Source organism: Balaenoptera physalus (genome assembly GCF_965194825.1).
Source record: "Balaenoptera physalus genome assembly, chromosome: 10".
NCBI classification, from domain to species: Eukaryota; Metazoa; Chordata; class Mammalia; order Artiodactyla; family Balaenopteridae; genus Balaenoptera; species Balaenoptera physalus.
This window is the reverse complement of record NC_138889.1, coordinates 1,644,035-1,669,965: the sequence shown is the minus strand read 5'-3', so window position 1 is coordinate 1,669,965 and position 25,931 is coordinate 1,644,035. Positions and strand designations below refer to the sequence as shown.

At 59.4% G+C, this 25,931-nt stretch overlaps 1 protein-coding gene and 1 long non-coding RNA gene across 4 annotated transcripts in view; one reads left to right on the top strand and one right to left on the bottom strand.

Annotated features, from left to right (window-relative positions):
* Window positions 1-7,300, bottom strand: part of IGSF9B (immunoglobulin superfamily member 9B) — a 45,983-nt gene extending 38,683 nt beyond the window's left edge. For all 3 annotated transcript variants that reach the window (XM_082475856.1, XM_082475857.1, XM_082475858.1), the window contains exon 1: window positions 7,059-7,300. In XM_082475856.1, coding sequence (XP_082331982.1) covers window positions 7,059-7,122 — 64 coding nt within the window. In that variant the 5' untranslated portion in view covers window positions 7,123-7,300. The remainder of the gene's footprint in view (window positions 1-7,058) is intronic.
* Window positions 136-6,133, top strand: LOC309667445. Its single transcript, XR_014267777.1, has 3 exons — window positions 136-1,602; window positions 1,711-1,973; window positions 3,103-6,133. It is a non-coding gene; the product is annotated as an uncharacterized lncRNA (long non-coding RNA).
* Window positions 7,301-25,931: the final 18,631 nt, after the last annotated feature.

Sequence of the window (25,931 nt, the reverse complement as noted above, 5' to 3'; positions counted from 1 at the left end):
TGTGTAGACTTTGGAGGAGGAGGAGAAGAGAGGAAATACAGGAGCCAGGGTGAGAGGAGGGGCTCCTCCCGGGAGCTGGGGGGCAGAGGTCTCCGCAGAAGGGGCTCCTTCCCAGGCTCCGGCCCCAGCGCCTGGGGCAGGGGGCAGGGTCGCTTGCCCCCCTCTCACAGCGAAGGCTCTGGAGGCTCTGGCGGGGTGAGGGTCTGCACCTGGGCTGCCTCATTCTCACCGCACAGCAGCGAGGCAGCCTCTTCCACACCGGCCCCCGCCAGCCTGGACTCAGGGCTACGCACCCACCCCCCCAAGGCCCCCCCGGGCCTCAGCCCCGCCTCCACGATTCTTCCCGAGGACCCTTCCACCAGCGGCCGGCAGCTGGGAGAGGACACGGTGAGGCCAGCCGTGCAGAGACGGGGAGCAAAGCCAAAAGAGACCCGTTTCCCAGGAAGAAGGCCGGGGCGGGGGGCGGGGGGAGGCCCTGCCCCAGCTTCCACGCTCAGACCAGCCCTCCTGGCTTTCTGAGTCCTAAAATATTTATCAGTTTCCCTCATCTCCTCAACACACACCCACACACACACACACACACACACACACAGAGCGTGTGCTCTCACTCCATCACCCACAAGCACTTCCCCCTCAGCCTGAGCCTTTCTGAGCCAAGCATGTCTAATAAAACACTTTCTCCAGAAAAACTCACTGCAAAAAAAAAGTAAACATTGCTGGCAGCAGAGATGGAAGAGGGGCTTGACGGAGAAGACAGATGACCTCAACCCTAGGAGGACATGACCGAAGTCGAAGAGTGAAAGAGAGTCCAGGGGCAAGAATGGAGACAGATGGTCAGGGTGCGAACAGACAGAGACAGAGAGAGACAAACAGACAGGGAGAGCTCAGAGGCACACAGGACTCAGCCTGGGACACAGAGACACAGGCCTTCAGAGGACCCAGAGCCAGGAGGGGACAGAAGGGAGCAGGAAGTGGGGGGGAGGGGTAGACAGGGATGGGTGGTGACCTGAGGGGGAGGGCTGCAGGAGGGGGAGGCCCCAGACCCCTCCCCACCACAGAAGCCTGCAGCAGCCGAGGGACAAAGCCGCGAGCCTCAAAGGGACGCTGGCGTCTGCAGGGTGAGCACCGCTGGGGTGGGAGGTGTCCTGATGCCACACACCCCTTTCAGAGAAGGCAGGACACAGCTGTACCCGGAGGAGCAGAGCAAATTTGCATCTTGGGGACGCACCCTGGTGGGCAGAGAGGACAAAGGAGGACGCGGTGGCCCTGCGGTCTGGCTGACCTTTCCGAAAGCCCACAGGGGACAAATCTCCTGCTCTCTGGGCCAGGTGGTGCCCGGCAGGTAGCCGGGTCCAGGGCTGCCACTGGATCCCTGGTGAGCACAGGACCAAGGGGCATCCAGGGCCTGGCACACCACCCCCCCAAGCTGGGGCTCTTCCACAGGCGGGGCTGGGGGAGGAGAGGTGCCAGGATGGGAAGGTCTGACGGCGGGGAGAGCCGGCCACCAGGCAAACTCGGCTTCCTCTAGGCCGCTCCTACATACCCGGCCCGTGCTGGGTCGCAGCACTCGCTGACAGGCGTACTACCATCTCCATTTCACAGGTGAGCAGGCTGGGGGCCCCCTGGTTGGCTCAGCCGCCGGCCAGGCAGCGGGTCGGGGCAGGTTCCAGCTGCTGTGTCTCCCCTTGGCCCCCGCTCACCCGACCACAGGCCCAGGGACCAAGGACGAAGGCCCCTCCCGCGCTGACCCAAGAAGCAGTCCCCTCCCCTCCGCTGAGTCAGGCCAGCCCCTCCACACCGCACACTCTGGACAGGTTCTCACAGCCAGAGCTCTGCAGCCCCGGACCCAAGAAGGACGACGGCGGGGTGCGCCTGGGTCAGAAGAAGGCAGCTGCCGGCGCTGGGCTGAGCCCCCTCCACCTGGGACCCGGGAGCTCGGGCTGGGTGTGGCGGCGGCGCCAGCCTCCTCCTCTGTGAGTACAAGTCCTCCGGGAGCCTCCCCTCCCCCTCCCCCTCGGGCACCGGGCTCCCAAACCACAGGCCTGTTGTCTAATAATACCAGCGCCAGCCACCACCTCCATCTGCCAGCCTAAAAATAATCCCTGCTGAGTCCAAAAAAGGCACAGCCCCCAACAGTCCCCCAGTCCCTCCTCCCTGACACGCCAGGGGGTTCCAGGAGATTCCAGGGAGCTTGTGATTGGGCTCCCCCGGAACAGCACCCACCCCCTACCCGGGGGGTGGAGAGCCAGAGGCTTGCACGAGGAAAGCGGAGGACAGACATACCACCCAAAGCCAAGTGTGAGATGGAGGAACGGCTGTGTCCACGTCAGGCCGCACCCTGGTTGTCCCTTCCAGAAGGCAGGTGGGCCAGAGGGCACCGGGACAGCCTGCCTGCGGCCAGGACCTCCACCCCAGCCCCGGGCAGATCCTCGGGGAGGTCCCCACCCTCTGCAGTCTCCCAGTGCTGTCCTCACGGCCCTTCGGCCCCCACGCCCCATCAAACTCTCAGGGCCCAAGTCAAGGGTCAGTTGAGCCCAGCCTGGCCCTGGCTGGGAACCTTCCCATCTTCTCTCGAGGCCCTGGGGGAGGGGCAGGATCTGCAGGCCCCCTCCTCCGTGGGCGCCTCTCCACCCTAACCCTCCTGGCCCAGGCAGCCCGAGAGGCAGCAACGAGGCTATTAGCAGCCTTAATTTGCTCTGGGCTAGATTGTATTTCCAAGAGCCTTTCCCCAGGAGCCACTGGCAGGAAGCAGTCAGCAATCCGCCTGCAGTGGCTCCTCCAGGGACAGACCCAGCGACACCCACCCTGCCCGCCTGCCGGACGGGCGCAGGCCTGGTCCAAGTGCCCGCGAGCCGGGAGAGCCCTCGGGTAAGGCGCCAGGTGGACACGAGTAACGGGGGGATTGAAGCCCGTGTCTGCTCGTAGTGAAGCGTCAGCAGCGCTCCCTACTCAGAAGCCAGAAACCAGGACAGCGGCTCCCCTCGTACAGTGTGTGCAAGTTACCTGCCACAGCCTGTGGCCGGGGCCTGGACCAGGAGGGAGCTCGGGGCGGGGCGGGGTGGAGGGACGGGCTGAGAGCAGCACCCACTCCCCCGCTTCCAGGAGGACAGGCAGGCTGGCTGAGACCTTGCTCACAGTCTGGCCCACGAGGAACTGCTCTCCAAAACCTTCATAGAGGCCCCGACTCTGCTCACCAATCTCCTGCTGATTCACGCAAGAGAGGACAGAAAAGCAGGAAGATTCCTAAGAAAAATAGGTCAGCTGCCTCGGGCAGGCTGGGCTCACCCCCGTGGGCAGGGCCAGGCTACAAGCTGCCTCTGCGCCCGGCTCCCCAGGGACCCAGCCCCTTCTCCACTCAGGAGTCTGGGCTACTGGGCAGCCGAGGCCAGAGCCCACCTTACAAGACAGACCCGACTTCTGCGTCCCCGGGGCTCTGCCCGTGTGTGTCCCCACTGAGGCTTTCTCTTGGGGAGTTCAGGCATCCTTCAACCAGCCCCTGAGCTGAGCTTCTGGGCTGCCCAGGCTCAGGTGTGGAGCAGGGGGCAGGGAAGCCAGGCGTCTGCTCCAAGTCTAGCCTTACTGCCGCCCACGGCCATCAACACTCAGATGGGAGTGATGCCCACCTCGTTCCTAGAGACTCTGGGTCGCCTGTCTGCTGCATTCACGTGCACATGCAAACACACAGCTGCGCGCACACACACACGCGCGTGTGCAGTCACCTCCAGCAGCTTCCACCAGTGACAGCTCTTTCCACAATTCAGATCCACTCTCACACAAGCTGCTTTACCCATCCTCGGGCTCAGACAGGAAAGAGCTGCTCCCCGAGACCCGAGACCCGGGCCCAGCCTGAGGAGGCACGGGACGTGCCGGGGGACAGGGAGCCTTTCAGAGAGAAGAGAGTGCGTCCCTCTCGGGCCTCACCCCCTCGCGCCCAGGTCCGCCCTCACTCCCTCAGCGCAGCAAGGCTGTGGCAGCCAGGCCCGAGGAAGGGAGATCTGAGGGAGGAGAGCACAGGGCCAGGAGCCAGGACAGAGGGCAGCCAGAGCAAGGCTGGAGTTCAGCATCTCCCGGCCAGGCAGCATCTGCTCCTTGGGTAACCAGATCCCAGCTTTCTGTCTCAGAGCCTCAAACCTGAAACCACCGGCCCTGGGACCCGGCAGCTCCAGGTCCAGCACACGCCGATCTTGGGGCCAGCAGCTGAAAGCTGATTCTTCCCACACACCCCCTGCTCAGCTTCTCCTGAGCGCGGCCTGCCAGACACACCCCTGCCTCTAGCGTGTGTGCTGGGGACACACACATGCCACTTGGCCACGTCCTGCTCAGCTGAGAGGCTGCCTATGGGTCTCGCAAGCAGCCTCCAGGCCTAGAACTCCTCCCTCCCACCTTCGCTGCCAAAGGGAGGCAGGAGGGTCAGGGCCAGGCCAAGAGCACAGGGCACTGGTCCAGCTACCAGCAGGATCTGAGTCAGAACCCACTTTATTTGGGGACACTAGTCATGCAGGATTTGTAGTCAACAGGAGGAGGCAGCCTTGGCGGTAAAGGCCCGGGTCCTCCCCCAAGGCTTGTTCAGCAAACGTCTGGGATGCAGACTCCATAGCCATCTTCCAGGCTCTTCTGCACGCCCTCCCCAACCTCTCCACTGCCCCCCGGACACACGTGACTCAAGCCCATCCCTCCCTCAGTCCCAACCCTTTTGCCCCTCTGCTGGAGCAGCCCCTGCTCAGCCAAACCCTAAGACTGGCACCGCAAAGTCCCTCCCCTCAGGAATCTCCCGGAAGTCATCGGAAGTCATCTCTGCCAGTCGGAGAACAGCTGAGCTCACACAGCAGCATGTGAATGCTGGCAGTGTGCGGGCAGCAGCCTCACAGGCCCGTCTCCTGCCCCCGGAGGCTGTGCGTGATGAGCTGCCTGCCTCCTGGGCTCGCTGCATCCTTCCCACAAGGCTCTGGCCACTGACAAAACTCCAGTTTTACAGATCTTTCGAAGGATTTCCGAGCAGCCCTCCACATCTCCCCGGGCAAGGTCTGCCTGGGAAACCAAACTTGGTTCCCGGCAGAGGCAGCAACTGAACTTTACCCCAAGGCATTCCCAGCTCCCAATGCCCTGAATGGCTCAAGGGAAAGACATTGAGAGGGGGGCCTGGAAGCCCCAGACACTGAAACCATCATCATCATCATTTACTTACTTACTACAGAACACTAATGTTCACAAAAACCCTACAAGCTCAGGCTAACCTCCTATGAGGCAAGTGACAATCAGAGAAGCGAAGCAACGTGTCCAAGGTCACAGGCCAGCAAGTAGCCAAGCCGGACTTGAGTCCAGGTCCTGTGACTAGACCTAGGTCCTTCACCACCACACGCAGAGCCCCTTTGGCTAAAAAGACCTCCAAGACCCACAGGGGTGGCGGGCAGGGGTTCATGTCCAGCCACCCCAGACAGAAGAAGGCAAAAGCTTCATAACCAACAGCCGTCAATGCTGGGAAGTCCTTCCTTCTGTCTAGCCGCTTTGTGTGTTGCTGTAATAAAGCCCATTTTCCTTTATTCTGTGCTTAAACTTGCAAAAAGTCCATCCGCCTCCCCTGAAGTCTCAGGCTTGGAGGCTATTTCAGAGCCTCCCTTCGGAGTCTCTTTTTTATTCAAAGATCCCAGCACATCCTTTTGTGCTTTCAGCCACAGTCCCATAGCAGGAACATACCAAAAACTGGAGGGGAGGAAACTGCGGGCATCGGAAGACTACAAGGGAATGGGGGAGGGGGGCCTGAGGCTAGAGACAGGTTCTCAAGCGCAGCTCGAACCACCTCACACCCCACTCCACGAGCTTCTGCGGTCACTCTGGCCTCAGTTTCCCCACCTGACAAAGGGAGAGTTTTAAAACCATCCAGGTCACACACCATTTAACAAAATCACCCTTCCTTTGGCCCTCCTCTGTTTGTATTCACACCCCCCAAACAGCACGGAGACCTATTCCATTCCAGAAACTTTCCCAAATCACTTCCCCTCCCCCTACACAGCCCCAGACACGGCGAGGAGAGGACCCTCCTTCGCGAGCGCGGCCGGACGCGGGGTATCCCGCTGCGGGTCATCCTGCTGCCGCCCACCCCCGGCGGTTCTCCCCGGAAGCCATCCCTCCCGGCCCTACGAACCTGTCCGCAGCCGGGTCGTGTCTGCGCGCTGCGCACCGTGAGCTCCCGGCACCTCCAGGCTCCGCTCCTACTTCCATACAAGGGCCGAGAGCCGGGGTGTCACACAGAGGCGGGCAGGTGGCTCTGCCGTCTCCAGAGCACAAGCCCGCGCGCTCACGCGCGCATCACCCAACGCGCGGGCTTCCCTCTGGCCTCTTCCCAGCTCAGACCGGAAAAACGGAAAGAGGAAAACCTCCCTCTGCCCGGAGACGCGGCACTGGGGACCCCCTTCCGCTGCCCTCGCCCCCGGCCAGCTGTGCCCGGCTGCGGCGCGCTCCCGGGGAACTTTTGCCCGGCCGGTCTCAGGTGCGGCGGAACGGGGCGCGGGCAGGGCCAGCCGAAGGCGGCCGCTCCTCGCAGCCGGCGAGGGACCCCGCGCGGAACCAGCTCTTCTCCTCTCGCGGGGCTCCGTGCGCCCCGCCCTGCGAGGGGACCCGACCTCCAGCTGCCAAGACGTGTGGTCCGGAGAGACGCGAGCCGGAGCCAAGCCCCACAGCGGCTCTCCTACGGAGCGGTGGCGCTGCGCGGGGTCCAGTGTGCCGCAGCCGCCCGAAGACCCGCAAACTCCCCGGCGGCAGAGTTCAGAAAGCCGCCGCCTCCCCAGCGCTCGCGGCGGCGGCTGCGCCCGCGAAGGGCACCGGGCGCGGCACCCGCTGTGAAGCCCTGGGGCCAAGGGTGGCGAAGTGGACCCAAGCCCGAGGCGTCCTCTCCCGAGCGCCGGCAGCCCGGGCTCAGGCCCTTCACGCCGGCCGCGGCCTCGGCCCCCGCCCTCCCCGCGGTGCTCGGAGCGCGCCCGCCGAGAGGGCGCGGGCTCGGCGGGAGGACGGGGCCGAGAGCGCCGGGAGGCGCAGGGGAGGGACGCTGCACTTCAACTCACCTTGAGCCGCAAGACCTCGGGCGCTGATCACACTTGCTATCAAAGTGGCCACATACCAAATCATAGTACTACCGCGCGCCAGCCAGGAGCCTCATCCTATCGCAAAGTGCCCCGCGCCGCCTACGCCCCGTGCCGGTGCTCCCGCGGCTCCTGCGGCTCTTGCAGCCCGGGCGGCCCGCTCCCCATCCCTCCGCGGCTCCGCTCGGCTCGGCGCGTAGCCTCCCGCCCGGCGCAGCAGCACCTGCACTAGAACCCAAGCCGAGCGCAGCCAGCGCCGAGGAGAAGCCCGGCGGCACCGCCCCAGGCCCGCCCCCGCCGTCCGCCCATTGGGCGCGGCTCGCGATCCCGGGGCCCGATTGGCTGGGACGCCTGCCCGTCGCGGCGAGGGGGGAGAGCCCATTCAAGGTGCGTTGACGTGTGGCCAGCCCAGAGCCGCAGAATCATGCGCATTGCCGGGGAGAAGGCGCTACCGCGTCTCCGCTCGGTTCTGCTCCCTGCTCCCGCTGCCTGGCAAGTTTCTGGGGGAGGGAATGTGGCTGCCGGGCCGGCTAACGGGACCCTGGAGTCTCGGGTACTCTGCTGGTCTGAGGGGTCGGCGCCCCCGCCCACCTAGTGAACCCAGCATCCGGTTTCCATACAGCAAACAGGCGTCCCGGGAGGACGGTGCTGATTCAGTGATGGGGAAACCCGGGAACGGCAGCCTGGGGAAGCTGGGAACGTCCTTCGCCGGAGATCTTTTCCAAGGGGTCACGCGCTAACGCCACCACCCCCTTCCCTTCCACACACGGCCACTCTTCTCCCCAACGCACGCCCTCCCACCCAAACGTGAGATTACGTTAAGCTCCATCCAGCCCGAAGGCAGGGGGATGACTAAAGTGACCTCTAAAAGTCGCTAAGATTTGGGGTGATTCATTGGCTCAGCTGCGGGAGAGTCACGGGCCCCATCGGGAACACACGTGTGCATACTGCCACCCCCAGTGCGGGTCATAGTTGCTCATCACCACGAAATCTCGACTTTGAGCAGTGAAAGTGTTTGTTCTTCTCCTAAAAAGGCTGTCTCCTCAAGCACAAGGTTCCTCCCCCCTCCCCACCCGCCTGGGAGCCTGGCCCCATCTCAGCAGCATGAAGCCAAATGGATTTGGGGAGCAGTGTAGGGGTCTGGGATGGAGGGACCCAGGGAAAGTGGGCTTCTTATTCCTACAGTAGAGGACAGGGAGGAAACTGGAAGGTGTTCATGTTTCCCAATCTCATCCCCTCCCCCAGTGCAGTTGTATTTGCAGAAGAAATAAACAAGTGTCATGGAAACATCTACTACAAACAATCCCCTCACACGGGCGTTCTGAGGCTGCAGTGAAGATGCCTGTTCTTTCAAGGAGTGAGAGCAGTGGTGAGAGGGGCACAGCTCCCCAGGATGGGCTGCTGCCACAGAGGGGAGACAGAGGGGCGGCAAAGGGGAGCTCACTGGTTCTAGGACATGGAGCTCAAAGAAAAAAAAAAAGAGGGAAACTTGCTTCTAAGAAAACACACACACACACACACACACACACACACACACACACACAGACCATGCATCAAAAGTGGCCTGAACACTGGAGAAACAGCCTTCCCTGGAAGGTGAACCCTCTTAGCTCACCGCCAGCCAGGAGATGGAAAGCTGGGACCCCTTCCCCAGCAGAGCAGCAAATACACTGGTAAAGTTTAGCATTTGGATGTAACCTGGAGAACCAGAATCCTACCCTGCCCAACTGCTCCAGTCATGAGACGTAACTCTGGTGATACAGGGACAGTTCTCCCTGAGCCATCACTTTAGGGTCTCTTTCTCTGCCAAGATGCCTTTCTTGGGGATGTGAAATGAGTTGGAAGCTCTGGTCCCCCACTGAAGGGCTGATTCCCAGCCAGCGTGTCCAGGAACTAGAGCTCTGCCCTCAACATATACATGTAACCAGGGTCCTAGGGCTATGAGCCTTAAGGGATCCCTTTGCAGAACTAACGATAACAGGATTCTCTTTGTAAAGCCCCTAAGCAGCTAGCTGGCCTAAAGAGAAATGCTGGGTTCCCCCAGGGCCGCCCCAGTCCCTAGCCCTTTGTAGGCATAAACACGGCAGCGGAGTGGGAAACATTCTTCTAGGGGCCTGGAGGGTAAGGAAAGGGGTGGAGCCACTCTTACCATCATCTTGACTGTATTTGCTTGGCCATTGACTTTGTCCTACTCAGCATAGTGGTTTCTGCTAGGGAACTAAAACTGTCTGTCAGATTGAAAGGAAAAAATAACATAAAGAGCTTAAGAGCGTGAGTTCGGTTGGGAAGGGTTTCAAAAGATCTATCTGAAAAGGGAACTAAATTTCTTCTGGCTAAATCTACCGGAAATGCAGCAGAACAGGGGAGTGAAGGCAGAGAGAAAAGGGAGGAAAGTTGAGATTCAAAGGTAAAAGTTAGCATCATCCTCAGACATGTCTCAGTTTGGTTTCATATCAACTCAAAAGAGATGTACAATATCAGGTCACAGTGAGGAATGAGACAATTAAGTCTTTCCCTCTTGGCACGTGGCTAATCTCGGGACCCAAGAAGGATGGGACACGTCCAGTAATGGACTCAAGGTGAGCATGGACCCCAGCATCCAAGACGGACATGAGGGAAGGATGTATGCCACTCCTGGGAGCAGCTCCTGGGTGTACCTGGTGAGTCATCAGTGTCTCTAATAATGCAGGTGTGTACATCAGGTAAGGGAGTAGATGTCATCCCTCCTACATTTTGGAAATGCAAAATGCTAGTCTTATCAGTTCCTCCATGTAAAACCATCTAGCTACCTACCCACACATCCCCCTGGAGCCCTGAAGGACAGGTATCTGCGGAAGCTTCAAATCTAGAAGAGGAGGGGGTACTCACTCCCTCCTCACATCTACTGAGCACATAGGACTCAAAACCAGTTGTTCACTCACTGTCATCCCCCCTTCCTCAGTGGTCCCAGACCTCTTTGTAGAATCTAGGTGAGGACGGCCGTCAGAACAGCGGCTTGTGAGGAAGAGAGGCATCTCCAAGTCCAAGTAATTTACCCCAGTGAGCACCAGAGAGGGTGTTTAGTGTTTCTATAGTCAGGAACTGTATCGGTTATCTTGCCATATAAAAAAAAAACCATCCCAAAATGTAGCGACTTAAAGCAACAAGAGTCACTTATTTGCTCACAAATCTGCAATTTGGGCAGGGCATGGTGGGGACAGCTCTTCTCTGCTTCACACAACATCTGACCAACCGGTGGAGGGAAGCTGTGCGCTGGAGGCGGCTTACTCATGTGGTCAGCAAGTGATGCTGGCTGGCAGCCAGGGCTGCAGGCAAAGAACTGCAGTTATTCTCCAGGTGGGCTTCTCCGCGGGATGCTTGGGCTTCCTTACAGCATGGTGGCTGGGTTCCAAGAGCTGGCATCCCAGTAGAACCAGGCAGAAGATAGACTTCCCTTTATGTCCTAGCCCTGGAAGACACATAGCACCACTTCCAATAGAGTCAAAACCCAGCCCCGATTCCAAAGCAGGGAATGTAGATCCCTACCTCTTGATAGGAGTGGTGTCCACATCCCAAAGCTCGTGGGATGGGAGGTCGTGCTGCAGCCACTGGGGAAATGATACAACTTGCCAGGAAAACAGTCTCCAAAATTCAGCCAAAAATGAACTCTAGAGGAAATCCCTAGAAAGAAAGCATTCGTAGACAGACAGTATCTAGATCTTAGAATTTTCTCGCTTGAATTCAAGCCGCCACCACCAGTCCCAGGCACACAGGGATGTGAGCATGACCATTACAGAAGTCTAGCCCATTTATGAAGCAACTTCTTTCACCTTGTTTTCTCTCAATATGCCAGAGACCAGTCAGCATGTTTAAAAGAACTTGGAAGGAGAGAAGAAAATAAACAAAGGAAATTGGATTTCCGAAGTATAAATATCTCATCTTAAGATCTGATGCAGGAGAAGTGGGGAAAATCTTTGCAGGATTCTAAACCTTCTTATCATAAGAATTTTCCATCTCAGCTCAGAATGCTCACAGATCTTTGCAGGCACCTGCAGCCTCTGGCCATACGTTGTTTTTCTGGACCCGAATAGCTGTTCTAACAGTCCACTTTGTCCTCTCCAAAAATAAATTCCTGGAGACTTTGCTTTTTAAAACTCAAACTTCATTATGATTCTAATTTCCCAGAATATCCAGTATTCTCCTGCTCAGTTACAGTTTCCCTGAAGGCCACATCTTGGTGAGATGGAGGTGGTGACTGGCCCAGAGACAGATCCAGGCCTTCCTGGCTTAAGACACCTGTTCCCACCACATAGGATCATTTTATGATGTCTCATCCAGATGGGTCCCCAAACATGGGAGGGGGTCTACCAGGACCCCACCTGTTACAGAGCGTGATACTGCAGAACCGTGTGTATGGTAGGATATAGCAGGTGGGCGCCAGTTCTTGGAATTTTAGCCAAACTGTATTCGTTTTTTGTCTGGCTGAAAGAAGATCAAGTTTTTGCCCAAGGAAGAAAGTAGAGCCATAATTTAGGACGATTTTTATCTGAAAACCAGACGATAACCCTCTCAGCCTTACCAACCACGCTCCTCTCCCTTCGTGGCTTTCCAGGCCAGCTATGAACAGTCTCAAAGAAGACGTGTTTCATGTTTTTGTGGCTTAATGTAAGAATGCAGAAAAGAGGTTCTCTGCTTTGCATCAGATCTGTCCTACAGAGCTTAGGAGCCCTAATGACAGCCCTCCCTGTGAAGTACCCACAGGAATACGCGGCCGTGACTCTTCAGAAACCCCTCACCTTGCCAAGGGCTGCGTCACAGAGAATGTGATTCACAGGACTCCACCTGAGTCTGCCCTTGCCTGCCCGGGACTAAAGGCCCAGCAGCAAGGCACTGGAGCAGGTGGAAAGCTGTGGCCCTCACTTACACGCTCTGGCTTCCAGGTGTCTAAAGGGGCCATCCAGCTCTGGCCCTAGCAAGCTGGGAGTCTGGGTCATTCTTTTGTCTGAGCCATACTCTCTCCATCCATAGAGGGGACAGGAGAAGGTAAGGGGGATGAGGGTCTGCAGGAGAGGAATCTGAAAGGACGTATGTGCTATTTCTGTCTCCGGTTCTGTGCCCCTGCTGCATTACATCCAAGAAAAACTGGGCCCAGCCTCATCCCAAGACTGTTGACTGACCAGGGATTCTAGTATAGTGTGGAAGCTTCTACAGAGGCACATGGAGCCATGGATTGGAGCTCCTGGCATCATTGAAATTGGCAAAAGATTGATGTGAGCAGAGGATCAGGAATTTATGGGGAATCTGCCAAAGAACAAGTCATGCCAGCACGCAGGAAGTGGAGAGATCAAGGAGCAGGGCTCAAGGAGCATCAGAGGAAGGAATTCTCCAACTGACAGGCAGCCTCGGAACCAGCTTGCAGTCAGCACTGTGCCAGGCACCGAGGAGGAGGACAGAAGAGTGACAAGCCAGCGTCCCTCTCCCCCGGGAGCTTAGCATCCATTTGGAAGGATGAGGCTGAGCGCTTGAGCAACACTTATTACTCTGTCAGTGGGGGCCTGGGGGCAGACTGTGGTCCAGGCTCGAGCCTCCAGAAGGTGGAGACGGGTGAGAGCTGAGTGGAGGGCGTGCGGGGGCCTGGGGAGAGACTGTGGTCCAGGCTCGAGCCTCCAGAAGGTGGAGACGGGTGAGAGCTGAGTGGAGGGCGTGAGGAATGAGCTAAACCTTCGGTGAAGGAGCAAAGGAGGCAGGATGGGGAACAGATGCTGCTGCCAGGGAACCTGCTGGTCTGGGAGCCCCGAGGGCAGAGCTGGCCTGCCTCACTCTCTGCTCTCCGTACCCTGGTGCCTGCCAGGCGGCGGCATTCAGTGGGCGTGCGTGGGGATGGACCTACAGGTGGGGTGGTACGGTGACACGGGGACAGCAGAGACTGCTCTGGAGGACTGAGGAACCAGGTGGGCCAGGAAAGGTGAGGAGGAGGAGCGGCAGATAGGAGAGAGGGAAGGAGGGGGAGGCGAGAAACAGGCTGAAGAGAAGCATCCCTATCGGCTCAAGTAAAACCAAGGGGCAAAGGGAGGTGGGGACGAGGGGCCCAGGCAGTGAAAGGGGAGGGGCTGCGCTTCTGCTTTGGACCCACAGATGGAGGACGGGGGTGGGGTGCAGCCACAGCTGGAGGGCTCGAGCGGGTCTATTTCTGGCACACATTCGGCCCCCAGCCCTCTCTTTCTCGGGCCCCTCCACACTTGGTTCTCAGCCACCGCACAAAAGGGCCTTGTGCGGGAGCGCTAGGACATGCCCAGGGCATCTTTATTCTGTGCCCCCCCTCCCCCAGAGCCTTGGCATGAGCATCGCTCTACCAGGTGCAGGAAACAGGACGGGGGGCTGGGGACCAGACAGGAGCCAGAGGTCGGGTGCGGATGCAGCCTCACCCTCCCGTCCCCAGGCTCCTCTGCCCCCAGCGGCTCAACCCTCACCCCCCGCCCCTTTGCCCCTGCCCCCCTCCTTCTTTCACTGCCCCCTCTATCATGAGCCCTCACTGCCCAATTTTCTCTCCTTCTCTTGCTCTCTGTTCCTCCCCTCGTTGGGTTTCAGAGTCGTATGGGGAGCCTGGAGACAGAACCGGATTTATTCTTGGAAAAAGCATCCGTGGCAGAGGGTACCACAGCAACAGGTTGCCATGGTGCTTGGACACAAGGTAAATATGGTGTAAAGAACCAGTTGCTGGACCCAGAGTCAGGAGACCTGAGTCCCCTCCCTGCCTTGTCTCACCAACAGTGCGTCCTTAAGAAAGTTGTGCGACTTCCCTAAGCCTCGCTGGGAATTCCAGAAACGTCCAACCATGTAATCAGCAGCTGGCACTCACAAATGCGTACTGAGCACCTACTGTGAGCCAAACACCCCGCGAGGTGCAGGATGAGCAAGGCAGACACACCCTTGTTGTCATAGAACTTACAGCTAACAGCCGATAGGGTTGTTCAGAAGAATACAGAGAGCTAAAGGGTCAGTGCAGTGGCCAGTCCATAGCCGGAGAAGGAGGTGTACCAGAAGCCCCTGTGGGACGCAGCTGCTTTGGCACCGGTTAAAATTAGAAGATGGTACTGAACCTCTAACCTTGCTTGCAGCCCTGTGTCTGTGTCTAGGTGGTTAGAAAATAGGAAACAACGTGACAGGGTGAAGATTTATCTGCACAGGAGACAGGATTGCCGACCCAACCTGGGAAGAACCAGCTATAGGGAGATTCTGGCGTGTGTTCTGAGAAGGGTGTGTTCCCTGGGGTAGGGTGGGAGAAAGACGTAAACAATGATGGGCACCATTTTGGAAAGGAGGAGAATTCTTCCAGAGCCCCAACTTCTGAGGGCTTCAAAGCTAAGCTCCCTCCCCCCTCCTTTTCTAGGAAACCCACTTGGAAAAGCCCATGGCCTTGCGGAGTGGGGGGGAGTCATGGCTGTCAGGGAAGCCCGGGGCAGGAGGGTTTGTGGGAGAGGCCAGTTGAGGCGCTGAGAAGATCCCATGGGGGACCCAGGACAATGAGCCCATAGAAGGAGGGCTGTGCAGAGAGAGGGCGGGGGGCAGGCTGCCATGACGGCTGCTCTGCTGGCAGCCTCCCAAGGTTAATTGAGGGGCACCAAGACGACCCTGCTGCATTCCAACAGGAGGGGGGCTGGTTTGAAAAGAGCATTTGCTGCGGGAGAAAGGGCCTTTCTCTGCCCGGGGCTGCTGTCCTCTGTGGAGGCTCTTTGAGGCCTGAGCCCTGCAACAAGGCGCGGGGCGCGGGGCCGGGTGGGGTGTCTGCAGCCTCAGCAGCAAATGGTCGTCCCTGGGGGACGAGAAGGGGGTCAATGGCTGATTCCGCTGCCTTCAGTCCCCTGAGAGGTTGTTCTCTCTGTGCAGACTTCCAGCGTGCGACTGTCCCCCGTGAACGACGGGTGTTTACAGGGGGGCAGAAAGGGAGAGAAGGGAAGGAGCAGCTGGAGATCGGGCAGCACGTTTAGAGGGTGGGGTCAGGGGTTCACAGCCCAGGAAAATATGTGGACCCGTCCCAGGTCCTTGCCTAGGTTGAAGCCTTTGGCATGATAACGCCAAGGCTTTACCACGTGGCGTGTTTGTACCACTGGAACCCACCTCTCTCCACAAACACACACAGTGCACACACCTTTGCAGGGACTCACATGAAAAATCACACACGTGATGCGGGACACGCCTGTGCCCACCTCCATAGGCAGGATCTCTTCTGACAGCCACGCACGTGTCATGTCCACCTCTGTACACGCCTGCAGCGTGCATATCCTCCCGAGCTCTCACACGGCAGTTGGGGGCCTCAGCCTCCCGGCCCCGAGCGTGCCACGTGCACGGACCTCCTGCCTTCTCGGCCAGGACGCCCAGCAGGGCATCCGGTCCTCTTGCCTAAGTCAGGCCCCAAGGAGCCTTGTCCAGTGACGTCCACCTTCCTCAGACTCGCCCTGAGCCCCGCGTCCAGGCGGCTCTGGGCTTCGCCCCAATTCTTGTCTCCGGGGGCCCAGCTCCCCACCCCGACCTGTGCAGACGCTGGGGAGTGGCCACCAGCAGGTGGCGCCAGCAGGAGCCGCCTGTAACCCCGTCTGGAGGAAAAGCGGCGGTGCAGGTGCATAACCCCCTCTCTGCGTCGGCCGAGCCCCGTGAGTGGATCCGAGCACCAGGCCAAGGAGCGCCGCTGCCGAGGGGCCGGAGGGGAGCGCGGGAGCAGGGGCTGCGGAGAAGAGGAGCCGAAGGTCAGGATGGGGAGGCGCAGGGCGGCAGCCGTGTGGACGCGTGCGCTCACGTCTGTGTGCGTGTGCCCTGCACCACTGCCGGGCTGCCTGTGCCCGTGGATGTGGAAGACGCAGGTGTGGACAGGCTTGAGGGTGCAGGTGCGTGTGTGTGCGCGTGTGCACCTGCGTGAGCGGCTCGGGGCGGGGGCGGAGATGAAGCCCGGCTCGCGGGGCTCCTCCCCACGCCGCACCGCCAGCACCACACGCCGCAGTCGTTCACCCCCGTCCACACTCTCCACACCACACACTCCAGGGACACACGCTCTCACCGCCCACGCGGACAGGTGCTGTGGCACCACGTTCGGACCTGCCCGCCCACGCACTTTCACACATACATGTGGCCTTGCGCAGAACCACGGGGATGCAGATAGATGCCTCCAAGACGCTCGCCGGTGCCCAGCACCCGCGTCACGTGTGTGCACACTTGCACATTCCGTGCCGTATCCGTGAGCTCTCGGTGCCACCGCTCCCAGGAGAGACGGCTCTCCCAGCCACACAGCATCCCAATTTCTGAGCCACCAGAGCCCCTGGTCTGAGGAGTGTGAGAGCAGAGTCAGCACTGTGGACAGCGCCTCCGCCTGCAGGGGACCCCTGGGCCGTTCTGGGTGGGGGGACCCTGGGGCTCCCTGATCTGCACCCAGAACAGCACTGGAGTCAGAGACGTTCAGGTCCCAATCCGTGGACTTTGGGGTCTTATAAACGGGGGCTGTTGTGAGGATCACAGGAGCTGAAGACCACAAGGGCCCCAGCACCGTGCCTGGCAGGGTGGCAAGGACGGCAGCTCTGGGTTCCAGGCCATGACCCTCTAGCCCGGGAGCTGACTAGTCCGTGCAGAGAATATTGATTTGATTGGTAAGAGGAACTGAGAGCTGGTGATCTGCGTTTGAGCTCCAGCCTTGCCAAATTTTACCTCTGAAACCGGGCAGCTCGCTTACCCTGCTAAGTCTTGGGCTCTCCTTTTATTGACCAGAAGCAGCTAACACTAACCGAGCCTCCTACGCACCGGCCCTGTTCCCAGCACTTTACAAAGAGCGGATCACTGAATCCTCGTGACGCTAGGTGGGACGCTCTGCTACATCCCCATTCTACAGAAGAGGAAATGAAATCCCTTGCCTAAGATCCCACCAGCGGTAGGAGCTGAGGCAGGGCTGGGACCCAGGCAGCTGCCTCCAGAACGCGTGCTCGTAACCGTGAGGCTGCACCATCTCCTCCTCAGTGTCCTGCGCACCAGTGACGTCATGGGCACAGTTTGTAGTTTGCAGACCACGAGGCCCGTAACAAACGTGAGGGCCAGTTGTTATGCCTCCCGGCCTGGCTCGTGCTCCGAGTAACTTCACGGGAGCGAGAACCGGGATGAGTGCCGGAAACAGGACGGGCTTGGTGCCACCTGGGCCTGGCACGTCACTCCAAGAAGAGAGGGGGTCCACGCCCCAGCCGTGAGCATCCTTCACTGGGGCTACACTCTTCTCAGGTCATGATGGCCTGGCGCTCAAACGACTTTGTGGAGCATTAAGATCATTCTCAAGTCTCCCGGGAAGTGCCTCTCAATTCTAACTGCGGTCTCCCCAGCTCCCTTCCTGTCAGCACCCTCAGCCACAGCCCTAGTGTAGACCGTGTCACCTGCGGTGGCGTATTTGGGAGTTGCTGTGATGGGACAGCCGCTGCTGTAGCCCAGAGCGTCCTAGGAGGGTCTCAGAGCAGAGCCAGGGTGAGCGTGCATCAGGCCCCCCTGCCGCCTCAAAAAGCAGGACGTGGAGACCAGGAACTCTGTTTGCAACTCGCTTCGGGGAAAGGAGACCCCTGAACAGTCCTTGAACCCCAACCTGACTCATCCTGGAGAAGATTCTCTGATTCTCAGAAAAGAATTGCTCCACAGACATGGGGAAAAGCCCCATCTTTTTGGAAGCTCCCTGCCCCCCGACCTCACTTGGCTCCACATAAGACAGACTAGTCACTGGCTGGGGATGGAGGGTCCCTTAAACCCCTCACACCACCCCAACTCCTGCTTTTCCCAACCCTCCTTTCCAGAATCTTCCCCAGCCTGGTCCTTCCTGCCTTCCTCTCCTGGTTGATGACCCATCAGGACAGAGTCCTTTTCTTCTGCCCCTCAAGCTGGCAGCGTGAGCCCAGGCGTTCACTAGGAATGGCTGTGAGCCTGATGCTGTTAGCAGAGCCACGAAGGCGCACAAGCCTCCCAGCTGTCTTGTTCCCGCCCCTTTTCCATCTCCTATCGTGTCCCCCTCAACTCAGTCTGGATCCCCCTCCTGCGTAAGAAAGACACAGCATCTCACCCTCTAAATTCCAAAGAATGAGGGTCTTCAAGAGCACGCACTGAACCGGGGAGGCTGGAAACCCTGTGAAGGGGTTGCCGTGAACCCCAGACATCCTGGCTCTAAAGGGTCGTCGTCCCGCCCCCTCTTTATTCGTGGCTTGGACCGCCCCCCCCACCCCACAGCACCTTCCCTTCTCTTTCCACCTACCGAAGGCCCACACAGTGCCCATCACTCACATCCTCTCGCAACCGTCCTCCCCCTGAGCTGGAACAAGCTTTTCCTGATGTCCTCCTTCTCCTCTTCTCAGCCCGTAGCTCCGTGCTTCTCCACAAGCGGCTCCTGGTCCACCTGCGTTAGGAGCACCTGGAGCATCGGTGAAAATCTCAGGTCTGGGCCCAGCCCTCCTGAGAAGCAGGAAAGGCCTGAGGACTCGCCCTGCAGAGCCCCTTGTGGCTCAGGCCCACACTTTGAGGACCTGCTGCCCTGATGTGCAGGAACCAGCCTCCAAAGCCATCCTTACTCACAAGCCTTCACCCCAGACACTTGCATGTCTGTGCTGCACTGGAGAATCGCTGGTGCAGCCCCAGGCTGGGCTGGGACGGTGCACAGCTCCACCCCGACTGTCCGCGGTGACTCGACTGTCCCCGTGCCCCTGGCCTATGCCTCCTCATCTGTAAGATGGGGTGATGCTTGTTCTCTCACCTTAGAACTATGCTCTAAGGTTCAAACGAGAAAAGAAAAGTGAAACCTTGTGGAGAAGCTAGAAGCCTTGACTAAATTACATGTGTTTTTATTATTATGTAAGCGATGCATGGGAGGGGGCGACGGAGCATCTGTCAAGGGATCCCGTGCTCGTGCCCCGGCAGCAAGGCCAAAGCCAGGAAGCTTGGCCCCCAGTCCTCACCCTGAGCCCGTCCCAAGCCCAGCGAGGAAGGAAGGCTCGTTGGCAGGAGGGCTCGTGGCAGAATCGCTCAGACCCCCTTGAATAAGTCTCCCTTCCCCGGCGCCCCGGCTGCCCCCAGGCCACCAGCCTGTCAGGCGCAGGGCCCGGCCTCTGCATCTGCTCCTCAACTCTAATCACTCTGGCGCCAGCCCTGCAACCAAATTACAATTGATCCTTCGCTCCTCCTGGGTCAATGCCATCAACCCGGAACAGGGGGACGAATACAAACTCCCCTCGAGGAAAGCAGTGGCCCGAGGTCAAGCCCAGCACAGACCTGCCCACCCACACTGTGCACATGAGCACGTGGGCACACAAACGCACACGTGCACTCGGGCACACACAAACATGCACGTGCTCTCGGGCACATACGCACACACGCGCGCGCACGTGCCCAGGAAGGCACACGGGTGAGTATGTGCACAAAGGGCACCGGCCACACGTAGGTGTTCGCGTGGAGACACATAGTCTGATGCCATTCCTGGATATTCTCGTGCGTGTGTACACAAGTGTCCACAGACACACGCGCACATGTGGGGGCACGCACCTGCCGTTGCACGAAGAAGAGGCCCTTCGGAGGCACAGAAAAAGCGTCCCGGCCAAGCGGAGAGCAGACTTCTAGTCCTCCACAGCCCCTCCCGCCTGCTCCCCGGCTGCACACTCAGGGCCCGAAGGCTTGATTCACACCCACGTGCTCCTGACACGCCTCGGGCGGAAGCCCACACCTCTGGGACGTGCCCTGTCCGCTAATCTCCGCGGGGGCTGGAGCAACGCCCAGCGACTTCCTCAGCCGGCAACGCCCACTGCAGCTCAGCCGGGCTCCCGCTGCACCGCCGTCCGAAGAGAAGCCTGGCGCGCGTCCGCACCCGGGCCCCGAACAGCGGGCAGTGAGGTGCCCAGCCATCCAGAAGCCAAAGCAACGGAAAGCCACCAGCGCGCTCCCGTCGGCTGCGGCGTGGGGACCAAGAGAGAACGTCAAGTGTAGAGCAGAGAGAAGGCAGAACGGGACCCCCACTCGGTACGGCCCACACTGAAGCCCAAGGCCTCAGGCTGCGCGGCCCCCTGCCCTCGAGATCAAGTTCATCCACTCAGCCTCACACACACACCCAGGCCGCTGGCCTCACGCCAGGTCCCCCTCTGGGTCGAGTCACAGAAGCACAGAATGTCAGAAATAGAAAAGGCCCGGGTATTATCGGGGACCCCGCCCCATCCTCTCAATGCCCACCTTTCCTTGAGGACTTTCTGGATAAGTGACCGTCCGTTATGTAAACATGTTCAGTGGACACTTGGGAAATGAGGAACCTTCATCCAGTCCCAGGATGAACAGCTCTCAAGTTCTCTCCAGATAGAGTCAAAACCTTCCTCCCGACAGCATGCACCACGTGGCATGAGGCAGAAGGAAAGCCATTGTAATCATAAATGGCCAGTTCTGCTACTGTGGCTACTTCCGGAAAGGGTCACCGTTTCACAGCGTTCCTGCTCACAGCTCCGAACAGGAGGCGCTGTGCAGAGGCGGACGACCGGGCCCGGGGCGGTCTGCCCCTCGGAAGACATGCAGGTGACTTTGACCTCCATCGTGCAAGATGAGACGTTGGAAAAGTCCAAGATGCTTTCAGCCTTTGCAGGAAGCCTGACTTGGGTTCCGGCTCTCATTCTGTAGACTGATCTTCCTAAGTGACAGTGGGGGTCCTCTGGGTTCACAGGATCGTAGCAGATGCCACGTCCAAGGTCTGAGACGAGCATGTGGGCTGCCGGGCGCACCTGCACATGGACACCCAGCCTTGGCCCAGCTGTAGACTCTGGCCCTCAGCCCAGGAAGCAGGGTCCCTGAAGTCACGTTCTCCACTTTGTTTGAACCTTCTCTGCATGACCCAGCACCCCTCACTCACACAGAGCCTTCCCAGCCCCTCCCTCTAGGGCCTGAGGACCCTCAGCCACGCCCCTGCCCCCCCCCAGGCTGTAACTGCTACTCATCCCTCCGTCACTCCAGGCAAAACAACAGAGGGTCCGTCTGGAGGAGAGAAGCCTGTGGGGGACCCCGGGGCGGCTCTGCCACCCCATGTCACTCCCCAGCTCCATCATCTCTATGGAGAGGTTGGAAGCCGCCCCCCACCCCACTTGATGCTGTGATTCCAGCTGTGAGTCAGGCCCCGTCCTCGACACGCACCTACACAGGATCTGGACGCCGAGCAGGTGGAGGTGATGTGCCTGCAGCCTTGGCTGCTGGGGGCCTCCGAGTTGCCTGCCGGAGCTTCCGTGTTCATTCTTCATTTTCTGCATTTGGTAAACAGCAGCCTCTCCATCCGACTGTCTGATCCCCAGAGTCTACGGTCTGGGGCCAGTGGCAGCTCCAACCTCACTGGGCTCGGCCCCCCGGCAGCCTCGGTGCGTCAGTGGCCCGGATTCTGCACTGGTCTGGGAGGTTCTAGTCGTCCCAACAGTGAACCTGCCTCTCCCGCCCTCCAAGCGTGCAAGCCCCTGCGACCCTGTAGCACATCCCTCTCTGCTTGGAATCTCTAGAGGGGAGACGTCGTCCTTCTCTGGACCTGGACAAACAAGGTGGCGCTGGATCAAGGGCAGTTTGGGAGTCAACTCAGTGTAGCAGGTTCTTGATGAGCACAGACTGTTTGTTTACCCTGGCCCGGTGCCCACGCAGACAGGTACACATCGAGGGCAGGGGGAGCAGAGTCTCACCCACCCAGCTGGCGAAGCTCAAGGGAGAGAGGCGTGTGGAAGAAAGGGGGCCTTGGCAGGCGGGCAGACGGGCTCGGGCCTGGCTCCAGGGCTCACCGCTGTTGAGCGTGGGCACACTGCCTACGCTCTGTCTAGGGCTCGGCTCCTTTGCTTTGCCCCTGCTGCCCCTCCTCTCCTTTGTCTCCATCATTCATCTGCCCAGACGCAGGGCGGTGTCCTCTCCCCGAGGTCCCCTGGATCTCCTCCATCAGTGCCTCTGTTCTACACTGACCTCTCCCATGACCTCTCTGCATGGTCCATACAAAGTGCTCAGTAGACCGAGGGCTTCCCTGGTGGCTCAGTGGTTAAGAATCCACCTGTCAATGCAGGGGACATGGGTTCGAGCCCTGGTCTGGGAAGATCCCACATGCCGCGGAGCAACTAAGCCCATGCGTCACAACTACTGAGCCCACAAGTCTCAGCTACTGAAGCCCGTGCACCTAGAGCCCGTGCTCCGCAACAAGAGAAGCCACTGCAGTGAGAAGCCCGCGCATCACAACCAAGAGTAGCCCCAGCTCGCCACAACTAGAGAAAGCCCACACACAGCAACAAAGACCCAACACAGCCAAAAATAAATACGTTTAAAAAATTTTTTAAAAAACCAAAGTGCTCAGTAGATTGAATCCATCTGATTCCCATTCCAATATTTCTTCTTTCACACACACACACACACACACACACACACACACACACACACACACAGAGGAAGAAGCTATCTGTCTTAGGTCGGGTTCCCTAGACACAGAACCTGAGATGGGGAGTCTTGTGAAGGGATTTATTGGGGTGGGAGCTCCCAGGAGGAAGCTAAGAGGCTAGGGAGGAAGCCAGGAAAGATGGGGTTCCGTGTGAAGTCGCGCTCTCCCCTGGAGTCCCCAAGCCCCCGCCTTGAGGAGAGGCCTTTGTAACATGCAGGTCGCCCAGGCGGGGACACGACCTCCCCAGTGTTTCCCTGCAGGGCAGCTGCGGCCATACGGCAGCCAGATGAAGGGCCTGGGAGGAGCTCCGCCTGTGAGAGGAATGGAACAGCAAGTGCACTGCAGGATGCCTGGAGAGTAACACCTGGACAGACGGGGTCAGGTTCCGAGTCCAGTTGCCTTCCTCCCCCACCAGCTGAGCCAGAGTGGGTGGAGCAGATTCTGGCCAGGATGGCAAGATGGTCACAGCAAAGACCTGGCTGTGCTTGCAGGTATGTGGGGATTAATTAGGCACCATAAAGCTGCAGGGCGTGACTCTTCTCACCCGCCACAAGCAGGCCTGTTGTCTGGGTTGCAGTGAATTCTGAACAGTCTGGTGGGACCCGTGGGCCACCAAAGGGCACAGCAGGTGGAAGAGGCCTTACTTTCCAAGGCCACCTCATCTTAGCATCTTCCCAGGAGGCAAGGGGATGTCTGGCACCCCCTCTTTCCGAGCAGCCTGTAAGCCGGGGAGGGACAGGAAAACTTAGTGCTGGGAAAGCAAGGGCAGCCTGCAAAGACACAGCAAGCAGGGGCTGTGTGGCCTGAGTCCGTCCTTAGTATTCCCTTAGCCCAGAAAGAGAAAGAGCAGAGCTGGCCAGAGCTGGCCTTTCCCAGAGAGAAGGCACAGCCCAGGAGCCCGCAGAGTGCCCTGGGCCCTTGGGCTTTGGCCAGGAGGGACAGTGCCAGAGTGACCTGATGTCTGGGCTTCCCCTTCCAGGGGACTGACGTCAGAGCTGCGTGCTGCCTGCCTTAAGGAATCTCCGATCTTGGCTTGTTTGGCTTCTCACCTCTAAGCCAGGAATCTTGAGTCCCACATGCCCTACAACAGACTCCCAGGAGGCCAGAGTCACCAGAGCCAGAAGAGCAGCGCTCTGGGGGCCTCCGGTCCCTCTGGCCTCAGCCCCACTGCCTTCCCTTCTCCCACCTCCCCCTGACTGAAAGAAGCAGGTGGTGATTCCTCTCGGAGCAAATTTGCCCCAAGGGCTACCTGCTCTGGCCGAGAAGAGAAAGTGACAGCAGCAGGTCCCGGAGAATCCATCTGGAGACTGTGGATGCCGGAGCAGCGACGCCCGCACGTGCCCCTCCGGCCGCGGGTCCCCGGCAGGCGCCCGCTCTGCCTCCCAAGGATACACGGCGAACGGTGGCTCCCTGCTCCCGGGGCCACGTCGTACGGGCAACAACAAGGTCGGCTCTGGTCTACTGGGCGGCGCGGCGCCGAGCATTGAACACGGGGTCGCACTTTACAATAGTTAGAGTCTTTCCCACGTGGTGAGAATCTGCTGGACATTCAGGTGTAGCCAAGAAGATGGGACTCAGGCTCCAGGGGAGGTGGGGAGGTGGGTGACACAGGTGGGGCGAGGAGGGGCCTGGGGGACAGAGCATGTGCACACGTACCGTCTGCCTGGGTCAGCGCGGCCCTGGCCGGTCTCCAGGCTAGAGCCTGCCCTCGCTCCCTCTTGTAACCCCCAAGCCCTCCGGCAAGCGTCACCCACTCACCTCTCCAACCTCTGGATGCCACTTCTGGTGGAAACGCTGCACTGGCTCCGCTCCGGAAACTCTTCCTTCTCTCTTGAGCCCTTGTCTTAAGCAACAGCCGGAGCTGGGAATGCAGAAGACTGGGGGAATTCTGAGGTCATGCAGAGGTCAAGCCGCCCATCCCGCTTCCTCCTTTCACGCTCCACAAACCACGGTAACTTAGAAGACAATGCTCAGCTGGGCCACAGAGCCCGCACGCCTAAATGCCTCCCCAGCCCCGCGGTGCCCCTGCGTGGGGGACAAAGCCGGCCTGGCGTGGTCTTGAGGTCTGGGCCGCAACCCCCCGTGGAGGAAGCAACACCCAGAGCGGCCGGGGTCTCCTCCACTTCACCAGCGAGAACAGGGAAGCAGAGGTCAGAGCGTTTCTCCCTAAGGCCCCTGCCAGGAGCCCCCAGGTCAGGACAGGTCACCAGTGGGAGAGAAAGAAAGTCCGGGGCAGAGACCACACCTGCAGCACCTGGGCCCCAAACCATCCTCGCCCTTGGCGCATGGAAAGCCACCTCCTTCCCGCTTGTGCATGAAACGAGCAGGGCAGCGCTGGAGCCTCCCCGACAGCCAGCGGGTCCCGTTAGGAAGCCAGATGCACTTCCTGCCCTCAGGGTCCTCTTACCCTCACCTGAGCTAACAGAGCGAGAAGCCAAATCGCTGATGCAGTGGAAGACGTCAAATGGTGTTTCCTGTAGGTATTGTCTCCAGCCTAATGTTGTATTAGCATAGCTCTGCCTGGTGATCACCATAGTATTATATACTAATTACAGGAGAACGAGGCACACACCTGCTTCTCTCCACAGTCCAGGACAAGAGGCCTAGAGCCTGAGCTCCACACCTGCCCTCCCGTATCTGTGCCTCCACCCACCGTGGGGGCCGGCCGTGCGCTCAGCACCCCTTCCTGCAGGTGAAGACAGGGGGTCATCTTCCGTCCGTCTTCCAAGCTGACAATGTCCGAAGCCAGAGCTTGGAGCCCACACATCCCTGCCACCCACTGGCCTGTCTTTCATACCCTCAGGTGGAAAAAGCTAGCAGGCAAACTAAGATCCGAAAGAGATGAAAGAAAGTTCTGGTGGTTTGCTGGGATCCAGAAGAAGGCAGGAGAGGCTGGAGCCGTGCTTACCCGGGCCTGGGCCCCTTGTCCACGGCTGACTCGGCTCTGCTTTGTCAGGCACTGACTCGTTCCCTTAGCAAGTATCTGTTAAGCCTCTGCTCGGCAGGCACCGCTCCTACCCTGGAACTTCACTCCTGACGGAGGGACCACGTCAGGCTGTGGGGACGCAGCGTGAGAGGTCTTGGTCCCTGACCCCTAGCGAGGACACTGACCGACACCGCAGGATACCGGGTAGCGTTGTGACCTCATGAGTAGAAGAGCCAGGGCGGGCGGTGTGGGAAGAGACAGGACACAGGAGCAGCTCCCAGCCCTCCAGGGACGGCTGACTCCCACCAAAGGGCCCCGCACGCGGGAGGCACCCGCGCTTCTCGTCACGGGACTGCCACTTGCTAGTGGTGACGGACACAGCGACTCTGGGGCAACGAGAGCTGTCAGGACACAGAGGCAGTTCAGCCGCAGCAGCACAGGCGAGAAGAGGAGAGTAAGAGCTGAAATCTATTAGCAGCAGGAAACCCATAACCGGGTCTGAGGCCAGGAAAGGGACCTGCAAAGA